Source organism: Schistocerca nitens, chromosome 2 (assembly GCF_023898315.1).
Source record: "Schistocerca nitens isolate TAMUIC-IGC-003100 chromosome 2, iqSchNite1.1, whole genome shotgun sequence".
Classification (NCBI taxonomy): domain Eukaryota; kingdom Metazoa; phylum Arthropoda; class Insecta; order Orthoptera; family Acrididae; genus Schistocerca; species Schistocerca nitens.
This window is the reverse complement of record NC_064615.1, coordinates 478,612,902-478,635,257: the sequence shown is the minus strand read 5'-3', so window position 1 is coordinate 478,635,257 and position 22,356 is coordinate 478,612,902. Positions and strand designations below refer to the sequence as shown.

General features: G+C 37.0%; 1 protein-coding gene across 1 annotated transcript in view; it reads right to left on the bottom strand.

Annotated features, from left to right (window-relative positions):
• The window catches only part of LOC126236394 (arrestin domain-containing protein 17-like), a 180,266-nt gene that overhangs the window by 127,640 nt on the left and 30,270 nt on the right, over positions 1–22,356 (bottom strand). The window contains exon 2 of the mRNA XM_049945678.1: positions 18,096–18,233. Within this exon, the coding sequence (XP_049801635.1) occupies positions 18,096–18,233 (138 nt within the window). The remainder of the gene's footprint in view (positions 1–18,095; positions 18,234–22,356) is intronic.

The window sequence follows — 22,356 nt, the reverse complement described above, 5'->3', positions numbered from 1 at the left end:
GTGTCTTGTCTTACATCTTCATGTGTCCTCCGTTAAGGCAGTGTTCCACCGCTGCCGACTTCTCAGGCTGGAACAACCGAGTGTGATGATGATGTTCCACACACCACTCCTGAATAGTTCGAATAGTTTGACCAATATACTTCTTTCCACAGTGACACAGAATTTCATAAACCCCAGGCTTCCTCATGCCCAAATTAGCTTTAACTCAGCCAAGAAGGGCTCTAGTCTTGGCCACAGGCATAAAAACACTTTTAATATGATATTTTCTTAAAATTCTTGAAATTTTGGATGATATACTTCCTGCAAAGGGTAAATAAGCAACAGCTTCAAAAGTATCCATGTGGCCAAACCATATAAATGTCAACAACGTATCTCAAAAAACACTTAGGTTTAAGAAAAGAAGTTTTGAGTGCCATGTCCTCGAAGCCTTCCATAAAAAGGTTGGCGACTATGGGCGAGAGTTGACTCCCCAAAGCCACTCCGTCACTTTGCTCATAACTTGGTGGTTTCTTCATCTAATTTTTCACTGATTAGTAACAGGGACTCTTCAAGAGGAACCCAAGTAAAGAGAGAAATAACATCAAAGCTGACAAGCAAGCCAAAGGGACCACAGTACAAAGATTTTAATTGTCAAATAAAGTCAGACAAATTTGATATGTGATGTTCACATTTTCCCACATTTGGCCTGAGGACTGAAGCTAAATATTTGGCCAAATTATGGGTAGGGGCACCCAAGTTGCTGACAGTGCGACACAGAGGAATACCATTCTTATGAACCATGGGTAAACCTTACAATGTCGAAGGAACTGCTGCACTGGGATGAAGTTTCTTGATGACATCACTAGGTAGGAAGCTCTACCTTAAAAGTGAGAGAGTCTTCCATTTTATACAATCTGTAGGATCATTTTTGATTTTCTGATAGGCTGATTCCTCTAACAAAAGATCCATTTTGGCGACATAATCCTCAAGTGAGAGAATAACTGTGGCATTACCTTTATCAGCCGGAAGAATTCTCTCAGAGACCGAATAGCAGCCCTTTCACAAAATGGAATATTATTATGTGGAGCAGGAACTTGACGAAGTTTATAGGCAAAATCCTGCCTGATCTCTTCTGCCCTGTTCTCAGGAAGGCGGGCCACAGCTTGTTCTACAGCACAAATAAAATCCATAATAGGAGTCCTCTTAGGAGTGGGTGCAAAATTTAAACCTTTTTCCAAAACAGATAATGTAGCATCATCAAATTCCTGATTCATAAGATTAATAACCACCTGTTGGCAGGTGTTGTCACCAGACATGATAGGAGAAACACAAAGATGTTGGAACTTAGATGACTGTTTACTAGTAGCAATTTTCTGCACTTATTCTGAAAAGGCCCATGAAGCACTATCCACCCATTCCCACGATTGGTCCATCATGTGAATCAATAGCAGATACTTTTGAAGCTGTTGCTTATTTACCCTTTGTGGGAAGTATATCATTCAAAATTTTTAACAATTTTAAAAAAATATGATATTAAAAGTGTTTTTACACCGGCGGCCCAGACTAGAGCCCTTCTTGGCTGAGTTAAAGATAATTTGGGCTTGAGGAAGACCAAAGTTTATGAAATTCCGTCTCACTGTGGAAAGAAGTATGTTGGTCAAACTATTCAAACTACTCAGGACCGGTGTGTGCCACATCATCAACACACTTGGTTGTTCCAGCCTGAGAAGTTGGCAGTGGTGAAACACTGCCTTAATGAAGGACACAGGATGATGTATGACAAGACACAAATTGTTCTCTCCTGCTTCTCGCTATTGGGAATGTGTTCTTACAGAATCCATTGAAATTAGATTATCAAGTAATATTATTAACAGGGATAAAGATTTTCCTCTAAGTAAGATATGGAATCTGATTTTGTCCGACATTAAACAACAATGGTCTTCTTTTCTATCATTTGATTCTTCCAACTAGTGCTGTTGCAGTTTATCATTTCTGCCGTCTTCTCCCACTAGGGTGTTGCGTGTCTACTTGCTGCCATTAGGCACTACCCAGCTTCTCCCGCACGCGTGTTGCTCTGTCCGTGGTGTATAAAGGTTCCTGTCATTGTGGCTGGAATTCAGTTCCGGTGAGGCAGTGCTTGAGCATTAACTCACCTGAAGATGGCAGCCAGCTGGTCCGCCAAAATATTGTGTCTGGATGATGACATGATCCGGCTGCAAACCCGTGAAAAATATCAGACTGAGGATATGTCAAATTTTTTCAGTTACATCTGCAGATGAATTTGGTTGTCAATAAAGGTATCCAGTTACAAGTATAGTCCACCCATGATACTAAGTCTTGCATGAACCATCTCTCATGAAGCTTCAGTTTCAGTCTCAGTGAATTTGTGACAAAAACACCACCTCCATGTACCATTAGCCAGTTTTTTGATATGTGCTTAAATTTTGCCCAAAACCTTATGGCTGTCAGTTTTTGGTTTTAATCAACTTCCTGTACCGATGATTATGTATGTTCGACAGTATAATGTGGCAATTGAGGAAATACTGTAGTGAAGTGATCAACACTGGGACTGATTAACATCCCAATACATGGGTTGTGAATAGAAAACATATTTTATAAATTACTGTTAATAATGAGGTCATTAACTTTTTGCAGCTGTTAGGGCCAAGTGTCCTGCCTGCCCAGCCAGTTAACGGGGATGAACGTATTGTGTATAGCTTACACAGCCTCATGGCCACTGTAGGCTATGGCCACTGTAGGCTAGTTGCATGTTCGAAAGTGCTGGCAGGTCGACAGACACACAAACAAACACAAACATACACACAAAAATCAAGCTTCCGCAACAAACTGTTGCCTCATCAGGAAAGAGGGAAGGAGAGGGAAAGACGAAAGGATGTGGGTTTTAAGGGAGAGGGTAAGGAGTCATTCCAATCCCGGGAGCGGAAAGACTTACCTTAGGGGGAAAAAAGGACGGGTATACACTCGCACACACACACAAATCCATCCACACATATACAGACACAAGCAGACATATTTGAAGACAAAGAGTTTCGGCAGAGATGTCAGTTGAGGTGGAAGTGCAGAGGCAAAGATGTTGTTGAATGACAGGTGAGGTATGAGTGGCGGCAACTTGAAATTAGTGGAGATTGAGGCCTGGTGGATAACGGGAAGAGAGGATATATTGAAGAGCAAGTTCCCATCTCCGGAGTTCGGATAGGTTGGTGTTAGTGGGAAGTATCCAGATAACCCGGATGGTGTAACACTGTGCCAAGATGTGCTGGCCATGCACCAAGGCATGTTTAGCCACAGGGTGATCCTCATTACCAACAAACACTGTCTGCCTGTGTCCATTCATGCGAATGGACAGTTTGTTGCTGGTCATTCCCACATAGAATGCGTCACAGTGTAGGCAGGTCAGTTGGTAGATCACGTGGGTGCTTTCACACGTGGCTCTGCCTTTGATTGTGTACACCTTCCGGGTTACAGGACTGGAGTAGGTGGTGGTGGGAGGGTGCATGGGACAGGTTTTACACCGGGGGCAGTTACAAGGGTAGGAGCCAGAGGGTAGGGAAGGTGGTTTGGGAATTTCATAGGGATGAACTAAGAGGTTACGAAGGTTAGGTGGATGGCGGAAAGACACTCTTGGTGGAGTGGGGAGGATTTCATGAAGGATGGATCTCATTTCAGGGCAGGATTTGAGGAAGTCGTATCCCTGCTGGAGAGCCACATTCAGAGTCTGATCCAGTCCCAGAAAGTATCCTGTTAGATCATGCCAAGCTTACACAAGACTTGCAGTGTGACATAATGAACCTAGCATGATGTTATTGCTACTCTGACTGCTAGTGAATATTGTAATCAAGTACTAGTGGAAGAGAGAGAGACTTAAGGATAGAAAGTTATGTGTCCTTAATATTATATATATTGTAAATAAATACATTTATGGCTTAATCATTCTCTAAAGTTTGATGTGTTCTAGAGCAACATCCACCACATTACATTGACAAGCACATCAGATATTTTTCGTGAGAAGTTTGTGATTAGTGACAGCTTGAAACCATGGAAGAAGATTTGACATCTCTGCATGCTAAACTAATCTATATTTCTTTCAGTGCTGGCAGATAAATTGAAATTTTTCTTTTATAGAGACAGTCAGGAGTTGAAAATGCCATGATGTCTTCAGTTTTGCATTATTCTTACAGTGTTACTTAAATTTAGTATATCTGTTCCTGGAGTGATTTAAATTTTATAAGCAATATCAACTCCTGGAGAGCAACCATTCACTGCACTTATTCAGTTTCAGAACCAGCAAATCAGAACTTTGTTAACAAGCTTTACCAAGCTGGTGGAAGCACAGCAAGCAAATATGGCCCAAGCACAGAATGCTGGTGGGCCAAGTACCACCTTCTTCCTTCCACTTTTTTGCGCTTTTGGTGAAAACCAAGAGGAATGAACAGAGTACTGTATGCAGCTCGAGCAGCACCTAGCAATTTACAAAATCAGGTGTAACTCACGACATTCTGTCTTTTTTGCTTTGGCAGGAGAGCATATTTTCATTTGTGTAGAAAATTGTTCCCTAAAGTTGAACCCCAAACCCTAGCTTATGAAGATGTTGTTGACTGGGAACTGTAAATTTAACCACACTTGTGGAGCTTCTTTTCAAGACAAATTCACACAGTGCTCTAACATCAAAGCATAATGTTGGAACTATTGTTACACATTTGGAAGTGCTGAACAATGAACCTACAGGACCACTCCTAACAATGATGGAAGAAATTGAGATATTTACACACCAACTGCAACAGCCTGGCAACACATTAAATTAGCAGAATGATTAAGAATACATTTTTAGAAACTTTGAAAGCCTCTTCCAATCATCTACCTCAGCACAGCCCCTGAATGATCAAACAGCCCCACTCACTGAGAAGAGACAGCAGCAGTGCATTGGTTCACACACCATCCTAGCAGCAGGCTGCTGTGCAGATTGGCTTCTGTACACATTGCAAAACTGCACACCGTACAATGCCATTAAGTAGCTGGAAATGCAATCAACCATAACTGCCACCGCCTGCTCCCTATAACTTTAGTTGCTACACACAGTTTCACTTTTATAGTTTATTGTTTTATGTTTTTTACAGCTTTGTAGTTTCAATGTTTTTTTTTAATCATAATACACACATCAAAAAAAGTTTTGTGTCACCTCGGTTCAGAGAGTTCCGGAACCTGTACAGAAAATTGGAATAGAGATCAACACAAACATCATTTCTGCCCTTTTTATTGCTCATGAAAAGCACACATTTCATGTTGTACCACCATACAGTGGGACCTTCAGAGGTGGTCCACACTGCTGTACACACCGGTTCCTCAAATACCAAATAGCACATCCTCTTGCATTGATGCATGTCTGTATTCGTCATGGCATACTATCCACAAGTTCAACAAGGCACTGTTGGTCAATATTGTCCCACTCCTCAACAGCAATTTGGCGTAGATCCCTCAGAGTGGTCATCCATAAACAGCCCTTTTCAATCTGTCCCAGGCATGGTCAATAGGGTTCATATCTGGGGAACATGCTAGCCACTCTAGTCAAGCGATGTCGTTATCCTGAAGAGGTGGCTACACAGGTAGTAGGGGCTGTGTGGTGTGGACTGCATGGTTTTTTAGGTTAGAGGGACTTGGGAAAACACAAGAAGGGCTTCAGTCACAAAGGGTGCAGGCAGTACACAGGAAGAACATACATACAGAAACCATCGGTATAACAGTTGTAAATTGTCATACCTGTGTTGGGAAAGTACCAGAGCTCCATGTGCTAATAGAAAGCACTGATGCTCAAATTGTTATAGGCACTGAAAGCTGGAGATAAGCTCAGCCAAAATTTTTATGAGGAACCTAACAGTGTTCTGAAAGCATAGGCTAAACACGGTTGGTGGTGGCGTGTTTGTTGCTGTTAGAAGTAGTTTATCTTGTATCTTGTTGCAAAATTGAAGTATATAGTTCCTGTGAGTTAGTATGCACAGAGGTCATTGTTGGCACTTGGAATAAAATAATAATTGAATCCTTTTACCGACCTCCCAATTCAGATGATACAGTTGCTGAAAGGTTCAAAGAAAACTTGAGTTTGACTTTAAACACGTACACGACTCATACAATTATAGTTGCTGGTGACTTTAATTTACCCTTGATCATCATCATCATCATCATCATTTAAGACTGATTATGCCTTTCACTATTCAGTGCTAATATTGGTGCCTCTTCTGATGTTAAACCTATTACTTCAAAATCATTCTTAACCAAATCCAGGTACCTTCTCCTTGGTCTGCCCCGACTCCTCCTACCCTCTACTGCTGAACCCATGAGTCTCTTGGGTAACCTTGCTTCTCCCATGTGTGTAACATGACCGCACCATCTAAGCCTGTTCGCCCTGACTGCTACATCTATTGAGTTCATTCCCAGTTTTTCTTTGATTTCCTCATTGTGGACACCCTCCTGCCACTGTTCCCATCTACTAGTACCTGCAATCATCCTAGCTACTTTCATATCCGTAACCTCAACCTTGTTGATAAGGTAACCTGAATCCACCCAGCTTTCGCTCCCATACAACAAAATTGGTCGAAAGATTGAATGGTGCACAGATAACTTAGTCTTGGTACTGACTTCCTTCTTGCAGAAGAGAGTAGATCATAGCTGAGCGCTCACTACATTAGCTTTGTTACACCTCACTTCCATTTCTTTCACTATGTTGACATCCTGTGAGAATATGCATCCTAAATACTTGAAACCGTCCACCTGTTCTAACTTTCTTCCTCCTATTTGGCACTCAATCCGTTTATATTTCCTTCCCACTCACATTACTTTTGTTTTGGAGATGCTAATCTTCATACCATAGTCCTTACGTTTCTGATCTAGCTCTGAAATATTACTTTGCAAACTTTCAATCGAATCTGCCATCACAACTAAGTCATCCGCATATGCAAGACTGCTTATTTTGTGTTCACATATCTTAACCTCACCCAGCCAGTCTATTGTTTTCAACATATGATCCATAAATAATATGAACAACAGTGGAGACAGGTTGCAGCCTTGTCTTACCCCTGAAACTACTCTGAACCATGAACTCAATTTACCGTCAACTCTAACTGCTGCCTGACTATCCATGTAAAGACCTTTAATTGCTTGCAAAAGTTTGCCTCCTATTCCATAATCTCGTAGAACAGACAATAACTTCCTCCTAGGAACTCGGTCATATGCCTTTTCTAGATCTATAAAGCATAGATACAATTCCTTGTTCCACTCATAACACTTCTCCATTATTTGCCGTAAGCTAAAGATCTGGTCCTGACAACCTCTAAGAGGCCTAAACTCACACTGATTTTCATCCAATTAGTCCTCAACTAATACTCGCACTTTCCTTTCAACAATACCTGAGGATATTTTACCCACAACGCTGATTAAAGAGATACCTCTGTAGTTGTTACAATCTTTTGTGTTTCCATGTTTAAAGATTGGTGTGATTACTGCTTTTGTCCAGTCTGATGGAACCTGTCCCAACTCCCAGGCCATTTCAATTATCCTGTGAAGCCATTTAAGACCTGACATTCCACTGTATTTGATGAGTTACGACTTAATTTCATCCACCCCAGCTGCTTTATTGCACTGCAATCTATTGACCATTTTCTCCACTTCCTCTAATGTGATCCTATTTCCATCATCATTCCTATACCATAAGTTGGTAAAAATACATGCTTAATTCCTGAGGTATGCATAAGACATCATCCGCATCTGTGCTAAATGCATTCTTCGAAAATTATTTCGAGCAGATAGTTCATGAGCCCACACGAATAGTAAATGGTTGTGAAAACGGGGTTGACCTCTTAGCAACAAATAATCCTGAGTTAATAACAAGCATCAAAATGGATACAGGGATTAGTGAACACAGGGTTGTCATAGCAAGATTGAATATTGTGACCCCCAAATCCTCCAAAAATAAATGAAAAATAGATGTATTCAAAAAATCAGATAAAAATTCACTTGATACCTTCCTGAGAGACAATGTCCACTCCTTCCAAATTAACAATATAAGTGTAGACCAGGTGTGGCTTGATTTCAAAGAAATAGTATCAGCAGCAATTGAGAGATTTATAGGAAATAAATTAACAAACAACAGAGCTGATCCTCCTTGGTACACAAAATGGGTCAGAACACTGTTGCAGGAACAATGAAACAAACATGCCAAATTTAAATAGATGCAAAATCCCCAAGGTGGGCAATCTTTTACAGAAGCTCGAAATTTAGTGTGGACTTCAATGTGAGATGCTTATAACAGTTTCCACAATGAAACTTCGTCTCGAAACCTGGCAGAAAATCCAACGATATTCTGGTCATATGTGAAGCATGTTAATGGCAAGAAACAATCAATGCCTTTTCTGCATGATAGCAATGGAGATACTATCAAAAATGGTGCTGCCAAAGCAGAGTTACTAAACATAGCCTTCAGAAATGCCTTCACAAAAGAAGAAGAAGTAAATATTCCAGTATTTGAATCAAGAACATGATGATGATGTTTGTTTTGTGGGGCGCTCAGCTGCGTGGTTATCAGTGCCCATACAAATTCCCAACCTTTGCTCAGTCCAATCTCTCCACTGAATCAAGAACAGCTGCCAACATGAGTAACATAGAAGTAAATATCCTCGGAGTAGTGAAGCAACTTAAATTACTTAATAAAAGCAAGTCTTCTGGTCCAGACTGTATACCAATTAGGTTCCTTTCAGACTATGCTGATGCATTAGCTCCATACTTAACAATCATATACAACCGTTTGGTCGACGAAAGATCCATACCCAAAGACTGCAAAGTTGCACAGGTCACACCAGTATTCAAGAAAGGTAGTTGGAGTAATCCAGTTAATTACAGGCCCATATCATTAATGTTGATATGCAGTAGGATTTTGGAACGTATATTATGTTTGAACATTATGAATTACCTTGAAGAAAATGGTCTATTGACACACAGTCAACATGGGATTAGAAAACATCATTCTTTTGAAACACAACTAGCTCTTTATTCACAAGAAGTGTTGAGTGCTAGTGACAGGGGATTTCAGATTGATTCCGTATTTCTGGAAGGCTTTTGACACTGTACAACACCTCTTCTTGAAGCTGTGCGTCGTCATCAAAATGCTGCATAGCCAACCACTTCTTCATTGCTGGGAATAAGTGTAAGTCGCTCGGTGCCAGGTTGGGACGGTACAGCGGATGAGGAAACAACTCCCACTTAAAAGATTCGAGAACTTCACGAGTGGCATTTGCCGTGTGGGCCCGGGCGTTGTCATGAATCAGCAAGATCTTTGAGCCCAACTTTCCCCTGCGCTTGTTTTGTATTGCTCTTCTGAGGTTGTGCAGAGTTTGGCAATACCTTTGAGAGTTTATTGTAGTGCCTCTTTCCAGGAAATCCACAAAAAAATCACACCTTTTCTGTCCCAAAAGAAGAGTTAACCACGTGGTTGAAAGCGCAGGCGGCCGAATTTTACGACGAAGGAATTTCCAAGCTCATCCATTGCTACAATAAGTGCCTTAATTTAAATGGCAACTATGTAGAAAAGTAGTATTTAAGTGTGGCTTTCATCTGTATATAATAAAAAAATTTCCAATTCTTTATTTATTTTTAATTCCAAAACGTAATGTACTTTGTGGATAGCCCTCGTACATTTATGTTTAAATCACCCTATAGTGTTTTATGTGCTCTAGAGGGTCATTCACCTCATTACACCAATTGACACACTGTTTCAAATAAGCGTTTTACTAAATTTCATATTGAACTCTTGCATCTATCAAAATCTGGTTCATACAATTTTAGGAACGAAATTCTAGATATATTTAAATGCTTAAAGGGTTGCCAAAGTTACTTGTAAATCCATTCATCAATCATGTTAATAATGCAACATGAAGACTGTAATTGTTACCTGTTATAAAAAACCAAGCTTCTGGGCCAAAGCAAGTTAGTATAGGATTTGGTTCAAGACAGTTCAGTTGAGTGTTTGAGCAGCATGCAGTGCAAATTTGTTTGGCAGAATTGATGTATCTGAGTAAAGTTATAATCCAGAACAAAAACTGATTAAGAATCAGTGTATATTTTTTAATTTAAATGCATAACTGACATGCAACATGCATGAACTAAGGTTACTTGAACTGCATTGAAGCAAGTTTTAACAATCATGCCAGCAATGAAGAAAGAGACCAAGCTAAGTAACCATCTGCTACTAATTACATCAGGATTTGTAAAATTTTTCCTTAATTGTTTTGAAGAAAAACATAAAACTTACATTTAATCATAAACTTCTCCCATAAATCTTTTAGCAGATTGTTACAACTGTTTTTAGGTCCTTTCACCTCTGGCACCTTGTTGTAAATACTCCAGCCGTTAATCACTAGAATGTTAATAATTTTAATACTCTTGCATGTGGAGGCATTTCTTAGAATCTTACACTGAAATTTCTTGGTCTCCCATAGCTACTGTCTACTGTTATGGGGACTGAATGACGAGTCACTTGATCTCAAAAAAACCGTGTGTGTGTCACACACAGTCCAGTTTCTGGGAAGCAGCCTCTGGTGTGTAGTGCACAACTGATCTACGAGGGTTGAATGAAAAATAATGTCTCCACCTTCGTTAATTGGGTTTGGATGGGAATATTCTAATAAATCAAATGCAGAAATAATCCTTAGAATGTGATATTTAATTACCAATATTTACTTTTCCACATAATCATCAGGCATTTGGATACATTTCTGCCAACAATGAACAAGTTTTCTGAAGTCATTACGGAAGAAGTCGACACTCTGTTTCCGCAACCACGGTCTCACAGTTCTCTCAATGTCTTCATCAGAAGCATGATGATGTTCCCGCAGATCGTCTTTCATTATCTTAAACAGATGGAAATCAGATGGTGCTAAATCTGGACTGTATGGCTGATGCTGTATGGTGGTCTGTGCGCTTTCATTCCAGGAGTCAGCATACGGGGTACCCATCGTGCACAGGTCTTCCGATAGTCAAGCAAAGCAATAATGTGACCCACACATTCTTGTGAAATGCCGATTGCGCTTGCAGCTTCTCTCTGAGTGATATGACGATCATCCTGAATCAATCCATCAACATTTTGTTTGTGAAACTCAGTGGTTATGGTCACAGGATGTCCAACTCTTTGTTTGTCATGCAGGTTAGATGCTCCCACCTCAAAATCTTGAAACATACGCACCCAACAATGCACAGTGCTCACATCAACACAATCACCATAAACTGCTTTCATTCTCTGATGAATCTCCTTTGGGGTGACGCCTTCTGTTGTCAAGAATTCAATGACTGCACATTGCTTAAATAGCATTGACTGACCGTCTGCGTAGGGATCCATACTTTACACTGTAACAACACAACCATTCAATGCTAAGGCTTCCTGCCAACTGGAGCTGTACAGAAGAGGCTAAGTAACAAGCCAGTACCTGCAATACCAATGCTGCCAACTGTTGAAGAGTTACAAAGGTGGAGGCATTACTTTTCAGTCAACACTCATATTTAGGAAGACACTACAGTTCACAACACTATGGTACAAGTGTTGGGAGTCACAGTCGAGCTTGTTACAGATCCTTCAAAGTTTCTGGTTCAAGTTTTACACTCAATTGACAATAGGAGGCCACAACCAGGTTTGCGGATAGTGAACCTCATTGACACTCCAGAAACAAGGCTGATCTTGTCAGCCTTCTGTGGCTGTCACCTAAATTATCCCAATATGATCTCAGAGCTCAGCTAACAGTCATCATTTGCTACTACGTGCACCACATTCTCCATTTGGTTGCACCCCGTTTCCTCAACAGTTGCTGGAGCAGCTCCTTCAACATACTGAAAGAGACCCTCAAGCATGCACTGAATGCACTTGATATTATTCCTTCCAATCTCATATTGCCTAAGGGATACCATTATTCACCACAACTCTGAACTGTTGACAATTAATGGTGCCCTATGCTTTGCACTTGCCTCATCCAGTTACAATAGGTGAAGTAAGTCTCAAAGGCTCAGTTATAGTTTCAGTGTGAAAATAGCCCCTTGAATTTGTTGGTTAGAATCCTGAGTCCTACCTGATCCCGACTTCCCCGTACAAGGCATGCAGACCAACCATTGACACACTACTGACAGCTAGGGGACAAATAGTGATAGATTCTGTAAACACCTCAAAGAAGACAGTATCTACAGTAGAGGATGGTATTCAAGGTAATATTGGTATCTCTGGTACATGGCTCTTAGTAGCCCTGCCAACACACCCATTCACAGAAGCTTCCAATGGCTTGTCAGCAGTCAGTGTAATTCCTAGATGCTTATAAAAATTAATTAACTAATCCCATGCATGCAGCACCATACATAGTGAGACTGCATTGTGGCTGGCACAATATTTTACAGAAGAGTAAATTAATAACTTTAAACTAAGCTTGTTGATCCTCTTTTTAATTTATGGGGCTGATTTGCTATCGGTCTTACCAGTTGCTTTAAAAAGGAAGGAAGATTAAGGTTCACTGTCCTATCGACATTGAGGTCATTAGAGATGGACTGTTGCTTTAAGAACTGAAGTGATTAACAGGCAAAAAGACATATCTATTGTGACAACAGAGAAACTCAGGATAAAATTTTCTGGTTTCATAAAACCTTTTTGGAACTATGATGACTAAATAACTTGAAAATAGCATTAATTTACAATAACTACACACAATATACACTCCTTTTAAAATAAAAAAAACTAAATGTGACATAGTATGTTAGTTACAATACATGCAATAGTTACTGTAAATCACAAAAGCCAATTTGCTACAAAACATGTATGCACCAGACTTGTGATTTTCGAAAATGATCAAAAATATATGTTTATTCACTTAAGTATGCACTGAAATTTGGGGTTAAGATTCTCTCTGTCCCTCCCCCTCTTATCTTTGAAAGAGGATACTACTGCTAAAACTCAATAATGAACAAAGACAAGCATTGAAAAATTTTCAAAAATAAGCCTGTTTTTCTCATAAATATACAATGTAATTAGGGAATGATTGTTTTTGAATGAGGATATGTACTGTTGCTAAATGTGTCTAAAAAGCTCAAATTAAGTTTACAGCTGAGAATATAGTATGGAGTTTTCACATCACTTGCAGATGATTAAAAATTTGCAATATATCATGATCAACACATGTCTTGGCACAATCAATGAGAGATCATGTGAAAAAAACGCCAACAGAAATAATTTGAATCTGGAATTTTGAATCAGCCCTGCATGGTACATACAGTCTCATACAAATAAAAATTCAAAAATCAGCTTATATAATCAAATAAACATACAAAATGCATAAATTCTTACTTAGCTGAATTGTGGAGCACCATCAAAGTATGTGCTCCGTTTGGCATGACTAACAATGCAAATACACAATTTAACATGTCAAGAACTACAAATGAAAATTAGTGTTGCAAAATTTGAGAAATGTTACTAGCAATAATGAAAAAAAGAAAAAAAACCCTCACTGTCATGAATATACAACTATGTTGCATTTGTTATTTTATATGTTTGTGTTCCACCAACATCAATTACAAATGACATCACAATATTGTATTTGTTAAATGTATAATGACATAGGTCAAAATAATAATTATGAAATCCCTCCCATGTTTAGCAGTAAAAAAATTGTGTTTATAGTTCATGTTAATATTAAATTAAAAAATATATATTCAAGAGTAAGAAAGGTGATGTTAAACAATTGTAAAAAGTTCAATTATTTTTTTAAAATTGTGTAAGTGTCAAAGGTGTTAAAATGCTGTTATGTAATATCATATTTATGCCCACTGTGTTAAGCAATATGGCATGGATTTAATTGCTACTCTACAAGAAAATGTGGTTTATTTGTCATTCCACATAAAATTTCACATATAGTTTCACATTTCCACATGAAAATCTCAGCAAATAAAACATAGCACTCTTTTCTGCCACACACATTGCAAAGAACTTTATAGGTGTTAACTTAATCTATATCAGAAACAGTCTGACGCAGTTAGCATCTGCCAACAATAATACATGATAAGCTGCTTTTCTCTCGAAGCTTCTAGAACTTTTGATAAGTCAACACTATTTTAGTGTGATTTCGATTTTTAAATTATCATCAAATTTAGTTTATTGAATGTTTCTTGAGTACATGTGAAGATTTTCAGTAATAACAGCTGATAACAAAGATTTAGACATTTGAAAATATTGCAACTGGAAGCTTCCTGTACTGTTACAACATCAATTACATATTGATATAAGAAATATAAGAATATAAATGGTGACTGCAGTTGGAAAAGCCTGTTAAAACTGTTAGTAAATAACATAGTTTTGTTTTAACAGGATTTCCTGTTGAATTTTTGTGAACTAATCTTCAAAGTGCATTGTTGCATAATGTGAACACATCGATGTACAGACAAAAAATATATTTACAGTAAAATTTATAATCAAGGATTAGAAACATTCATAAACATCCACACTAATGGATTATATACTTCATAAATGAAAGCAATACAAAATCTATCCAGAAAGTGAAAGACGAAAACATAGAACATGTCTCAAAAACTAAATTTCTGGGTATGTATGTTGATGCTCAACTAAAATGGACTGAACATATTAACGCCCTTGGAAACTGAACAGCATCAGCATGCTATGCCCTTAGAATGATAAAATCGGTGTGTAGTAACTCATCCACCAGAGCTACTTACTTTGCACATGTGCACTCAATAATTTGTTACGGAATAATCTTCTGGGGAACAAATATTCAAAATATGCAAACAATCTTCAAACTACAAAAAAGAGCCATCCAAATTACGACAAATAGTAACAAGAGAACGCACGTTGCACCAAGTTGTTTAAATCTATGGGAATCTTGACTGTTCCCTGTGCACACATTTTTGAAACAGTGATTCACATAAAGAAAAACACCAATCAGTACCCAACGAACAGTTCCTACATGAACATGAAACCAGATCAAGTCACCACCTAAATCTGAACAGAAAAAACAAAACGAAAACACAGAATAGTGTACTATGCAATGGACTTAAACTATTCAACAAACTTCCACAGAATATAGAAGATAGATGCAAAATACATGCCTTCAGACATAGCCTGAAAAGTTAATTGTTACAAAAGTGTTTTTATTCTGTCGAAGATTACCTGGAAAGTAGGTAAAATTTCGTCCGCAATGTGACTGATTAAGTACTGTAACTAGGGGCTTTCTTTGATATGTTCAATAACAGAGTGGTACATCATGTATAATCATGAAACACAGTATGACAATTTATAGTACAATCATGAAACACATTAAGACAATTAATTGTAGTTTATATTTAGGAAATGCAATTATACTTTTATGTGCTCTTGTGTCTGTACCATATATATGTGTTTGTTGACAACATCCATACAATCTATATTGTCTACGGATGGATGGAAATCAATAAATAAATAAATTTAAGTGGTATCACATGTTTCTCTAGTTGGGAAAAAAGATTCATCAGACCCTGTTTTATTACACAATGAAACTTGTTTCAGATTTTATTATACACACATTTCAGTTAAATGCATCACAATCAAACTACCAGCAGATTTCTTCTATTCTGCTATTGTGGACATTTTTTGTAGTGGGAGAGGAAGATTATGATTCCAATGTGTTTCACTTTTGTAAGCATAATTTTCACTAACACATGATTCCATCATGTATTTATCAAACTGGCTGTCTGTTATTGTGCACATTTTTTTAGTGGGAGAGGAAGAATTGACATTGATTCCAAAGTGTTTCACCTTTGTAATCATAATTTTCACTAACACACAATTCCATCATGTATTTATCAAAATAGTTGTTTACAAAGTGCAGTAATGGCAAATGATAAAGATAATTTAAATTACTCAGACATTTTTCAAAGTTAAACTGCTCAAGTGAGCTTTATTTCATTCTGTGTTGTGTGGTGGCTTGCATAGGTTGTGGAGCTGTTATTTATTATAAATACTGATTAGGAGGTATATGATTTGTACACATGTCCAGTTTTGACACAGCAAGGTGGGATTATCCAACTGGTACTTATGTCACTTCTGATATCAATAGCTTTTTTCCTCCCTTTCTGTTCTTTTTTCATTTATAGTGCATATACCACAGTTACAGGAAATAAATTATGTGTTATTCAAACACGATTTCACTAAATTTTGTTGTTCACTGTTTAATCTGCTGATTGCTGATGACAATGGTATATTTAGTTGATATGGAAACATTTTATTTTATTATATCTGCAACCATCTCAATGCCAAAATTCAGAACAGCTAAAAATTGATAATTTTGGGTTGAACTGGCTTATTTGAAAGTCCTCAGTCCCAAATTTCAACAAACATTTACTTTCACTAAAAACTTTATATTTAAAAAGTTATTCATACTTAAAATTTTCATGTTCCACAATATTCCATTCTTAAAATATCATTTCCAATTGTCAGGGCCATAGTTTTGCAACCCCAGTTTTTCTGTATCCAAAGACATATACTGTAATTTTTTTTAAAAAAAAAACCTGTTAGCTTGTTAATTATTCCAATTAGAAAATTTCACTTCCTCAAAAGTTTTGTTGAACTTTGGGACACCCCATGCATATTAAGACTGCTTACCTATACAATATTACCAATAATTTTGCCATTTTCTAATTATAAAAATCTTAGTTCTAACTTATTTCTCTGCCTATAATATCTTCACTCCTGTTAATTTTCTTGTCTTTTGTGTTAACAACTAAAAAGTAATAGCTTAATATTTTACCAATTTGTAACTTCAATAATACACACATCTATAGGTAGGCATTGTGGATAAAGGTAGAGTCTGCAGTTGGTATTCAGTTAATACAGTCACTATGTCATCCAGTCTGTACTCAGTTGTTAAAGTGTATTATTATGTGCCAGAATGGTAAACTTTGCAGCAAATCTCGCAATGTGTTCAGTTAATTTGCTGATTAATGTCACTTGTGGAATTACCAAACATTCTCTGAATTTCTGTAGCTTACTGACCTGTGTAAAGATTTTGATGTCATATAGTTTACAAAGGTGATCATCGAACTAAACTGTGTGTTAATAAATATAATGAGAAATCAAAACCAAATTCTATGGTGTTGTGTATATCATTTAATAAAAGTGCACCACCATCAATAAGCACAGGAAGAATATTTTAACAGAAATTTGACGAGGCAGAGACATATGAACCAGGTTGATAAGTTATACAGTCTCTATATAAATTATATGAGTGGTCATAAGGATTGGCAATTTGTGTAGCAGGACTTAATTTTCATACCAGTATCATTGTATTCAAGAAAATACACCTTGCACCAAAATATGATGCAATTTGGCTGGAACAGATATCTAAACTATTAGAATGAAGAAGGTCTTTCCTAGCTGGGTAGCACTATGTCACAACCTATTACAGTAGTTTGCAGCGAGATGCTTCACTTGTGCTCTGACTAGTGTTCTTATTAGCACTTATCTTGAATCACAGAAGTGAAATACATTTTTGGTACTTGCCATATCCAACTACAACCTATAGAAAACTAGTAAAAAAAACAAAATCTGTCACAAGTCAAAATAGATACACTTTTTTGAAATGCAGACTGATAACAAAGAGATGGAAGTTTTTAATAGAACTTCTTAAAAACACGATATAGTGAATAGAGATTTTTTAAACCAAATTAAATAAAACTCTGAGTAATAAAATATTTCATTTTGCTGATAGGAGAAACATATAAAGGAAATATCTACTGGACAAATGCATGATACTAACAACTGTGTCTCAAAATTTAAAAATCTGGAGCTTCCATTTCACCAGCTTATTTGAGGTGAATCAAGTAAAATTTTATGTTACAGTTTCATCGGATAGGAGAGCAGCAACACATTTTCTTTTCAACAGTAAGCTTTCTTCTTGCCATACAAACTAATGATACCTTATTTGCGATCTGAGCATCTCTGAAATGGTAGACAGCTCTACGAAAATTAAATACCCAGTATAAACAAATCTGATCAGAAAATAACTCAAAATAAATAAGAATAAATTAAACATACTTACATGGACCTCCAACAAAGTAATATTTTGTTTCAAAGTAGTTTTCGTGTGCTGAATATCTAATATGCTTGGTATGGCCTCTTCTTCTCACTCGTCTGGTCCACCTTACATTTGCTTCACCTCTACATTTTGCAGAAATATCTACATGAAAGATCACAGATACAGAAAGATTAGCATTCATGAAAAGTGTAAGTTATAACATCTAACAGTTATTCTACAATATCTGATTGTCCTTAATATGTAGGGAGAAGTGTGTGTGTGTGTGTGTGTGTGTGTGTGTGTGTGTGTGTGTGTGTGTGTGCGCGCGTGTGTGGCATAAGATGACTAATTCAAAAGCTTGCAAAGTTCTCAGTATTTATGGAAAATCACAAAAGTGTTACCTGTTTAACATTGTAAGGCTTGTTTATGTTCTTCTGATGATTTTGAGAATCTACATTTCAGGGAGTTGCTACCTTTACTCCTTAAATTAGTACAAGTTAGGCAGTGACAATGAGGCTTGCTTAGGACAGACTAGCCTGTTGAGATAAATGAAGGCCAGTCTTTGGACTGGAGACAACAACAACAGCAATATTATAGCCTGAAGCCCTGGTGAAGAAAAAAAAAAAAAAAAAAAAAAAAAAAAAAAAAAAAAAAAAAAAAAAAAAAAAAATCATGGAACCAAGATAAATGAAAGTGTGTTTCATATTAAATGCAAAAGCTAAGGTGAATAAAGACTGAATTACATAGAGTATGTCGCCAAGGTATTCATTCAACTTAATACAGGAACTCGAGAATGCCAAGACAAATATAACTGAAAGAACCAGTCACAGACTGCAACTTGTATTGCTATGGAAAGTTGTTCAAGAAAGTCATATAATATAAAATGCCTCTTCCCTTCAAATAATATAGCAGTAATATTGATGTACATCAAAATGTACATCAAGAAAGTTCAAAGAAGAGCAGCACATTTTCTATTATCGAAAAATAGGGGAGAGAATGTCACAGGCATGGTACAGGATTTGGGGTGGACATTATTAAAAAAAAGGTGGGGTCTTCTCACAAAATTTCAATCACCAACTTTCTCCTCCAAATGTGAAAATAACTTGTTGATGCTGAACTACATAGGGAGAAACAATCATCATAATAAAATAAGCGAAATCAGAGCTACTCAGAAAGATACAGATATTCATTTTTTTGACATGGTGTTCAAGAGAGGAATAATAGAGAATTATTGTAAAGGTGGTTCAATGAACCATTTGCCAGGCACTTACGAGGGGTGTGCAGAGTACCCAAGTAGATTTAGATGTAGATGTAGGTATGAACAATTGTTTTATTTATTTTTGATCCAACATCAAATGATTACAAAAAAAGGTTTTTTTTTGTTACAGTCTTCTGGATATGTCAGAGCCTTACTTACTTGAATTACATATTACTGCCTGGAACTTTTATCTACACAACTTTTTCTAAATTTAGTTGAGAGAGCAATGTTACATATATGGACTATACATAAAAACAATTTGTTACTGCAATACTTAGATTAAGGAATCTACAGTTTGTGACACAGTATTCAGATCTGAGATTCAAGGATTTACAGTTTGTGACACAGTCTAAGATCTGAGATTACATATACTTTTAGATAGATGGTCTTCCATCATACAAGTGTACTACATCTAGAAACTAATCTACTGAATATACAGGATTGTTTAGGAGCCATAATTTTAATTTCTTTTTTAGTTTTCTAATGGGCAATTTGGAGATATTAGGATGGAAGCAATTCAGTAGTTTTATGTCTGCATAGTGAGGGCTTTTCTCATAAAGTGTTGTTCTATGAGAGATGATGTGGGGTCTCTCTCTACCTCTAGTGTTGTGATCGTGTATTTCTTTATTAAGTGTATTGTTACTGTTTACTGCCATAATAATTATCTTCAGTACATACAGGTTATGAACAGGTAGTATTTAAATTCTTTGAATAAATTTCTGCAAGACTCCCTGGTACATTTCTTTCCCATAATTCTAAGTGCCTTCTTTGGTAAGATAAGTACACTTTTCATATTACCGTTACTGCTGGATCCCCATACCTCTATCCCATAGCGCATTGGATGTTACAGAAAGTGTTTGAGAAGGAAATCATATAAATAATTTGAACAAAGAGAATACATAAAAGGTATATGTGAGGTCAGTTGACGTAATGGCATTATCCATGAGTTCATGGGTTTACAAATATGGTTTTGAGATGATACTCCAGGATGCTGCTCAAGTGGGAAGGTGTCACACTATGTGGGGAATACATTCTTCATCTAGTCATGGAAGGAAGGAAAAATAATATACAATGTCTCACAGAGTGTCATTAAAGTCATTACAGATGAAGTACTAAGTCGACTGGAGTACAATGAACGAAGTAGTGATCTCTGCCTGTTCACAGAATCATCCAAATAACCAAACATTTACTTCCTTACTTGTGTGGTTCACACCTCAGTGCAAGCCTTTTTACTTGATGCTACTTGTGCAGCTTGCACCTCATGTTTCTTAATTTTAACTTTCTCATTAATGTCATTGATGAGTATATATGTAGTACAGTGTCACGTTTTATTTTGGAGAACCACAGAAAACTCAATTTAAAATTATCATTCATGGATTTACACCCCACTCATACCAAATATGATTTCAGTGTTAAACATTGGACTATCTTTTGTATTCTTTGTCAAAGATACCACACTGCTCATGGATTCCACTGAAATGAATTAGAAATGGAGCTATGTTTCATTGAAACTGATTACAGACAGTAAAATTGGCAGACCTATGCAAATTATAAAGCAGTCTAAGCAAAAAACAGTAGTATCCAAGGAAGGACTGCAGCTGCATTTCCTACAAGTCATTAAGCAATAAGACAAATGCAAATTAAAAAGTGGTCAAATCCAAAGACACCAGAGCAAAGTTGGGAGAACATTTGAAACCAACAACTATCAACATACTGATCAGGCAATCGCAAATTACAAACTGGGTTTGGTTGATTAGAGCAGAGGCAGAATCAGTGGAACAAGAACCTCTACAAGTAAATTCAGCAATGGTCGGCAACCTATGAGTGGGAATCACATGGAAGATTAGAATATTTAACTTCCTGTTAGCTAAGGAAAAGTGAGAAAATGTTTTCATTGAGAAAACTGTTGATGGTATTAGGGTCATTCAAAATCAAACAGACAAATAGTGACACAGGAAAAATCGCTGTACACTGCATCAATTTTAGCCATAGATGCCATGGAAAAATATTGAAAGAATTGTATCTCTCACTTAAATGTGTGAAATCTTTTACTTCCTGTTGCTGTATGGCAACATCATGGATTCAGACATAACTCACTCTTCAACAGACAACACTTTTATAAGAGCACATCAAACAAAATCTTTAAACAAATATATTTTATGAATTAAACATTTTGTGAGATGTTAGGTTTTGATTTAAAATTTGTATTACTGATCTGCTGTGACTTTTAAAGCCAGATATTATTTTGAAATAAATCAGAAAACATTAAAATTACTCTATATGATACTCAGTGTGTTCTTGTTAAGGCACAGTTCCATATTACATTTTTTGCGTTTAACAATGGTATAACCTTTGAAATATAAATTTTTGCACCTCTGTTTTTTATCTAAATGAACAGGGCAGTGTCCAACCTGATCAAATTTGACATTTTTACTTGGGTGGTGTGAACCTGCCTTCTGCCTCTTTGCTGGTAGTTTATCCATATAACTTGATCTACCCCTCTTTGATGTAGTACTGAAGCCAATTTTGAGCAAAGTTTCAGCCAATTAAATTCAAACAATTGCTAATTGGAACTGCTTTGCTGTAGACCCTGGAATGTGGATGCTGTCAACTCTGTGATACAGAATCCAGCTGTTAATTATATGTGTATCAACAAGATAATAAAATAATCTGAAGTACCAATTTTTACTCTGCATTATGATTCTGTATCTGCCAGTGAGGCTGTCCAGAATGACCGCTCCTCCCATATGCTTATTATAGATTTGTACAATCTTTGGACAGTGTACAAAAATATGTTGCTTCCTACTTCATCATATCTCTTTACATTGCATGCAGGGCCATTTTCTACAGCCAGGACATTAACATGACTGTCTTGTCATCCTGCCAGAGTAGATTTGACACCTCTGTTCATTCAGAACTTCCAATGTGCTCAAGTATTGTATCTCTTTCTTGTACATTCAGGGACTTGTCATCTGGGAGTTTCTCATTGTGAACTCTCTCCCTTCTAACAGTCCCTAAAGATAAAAT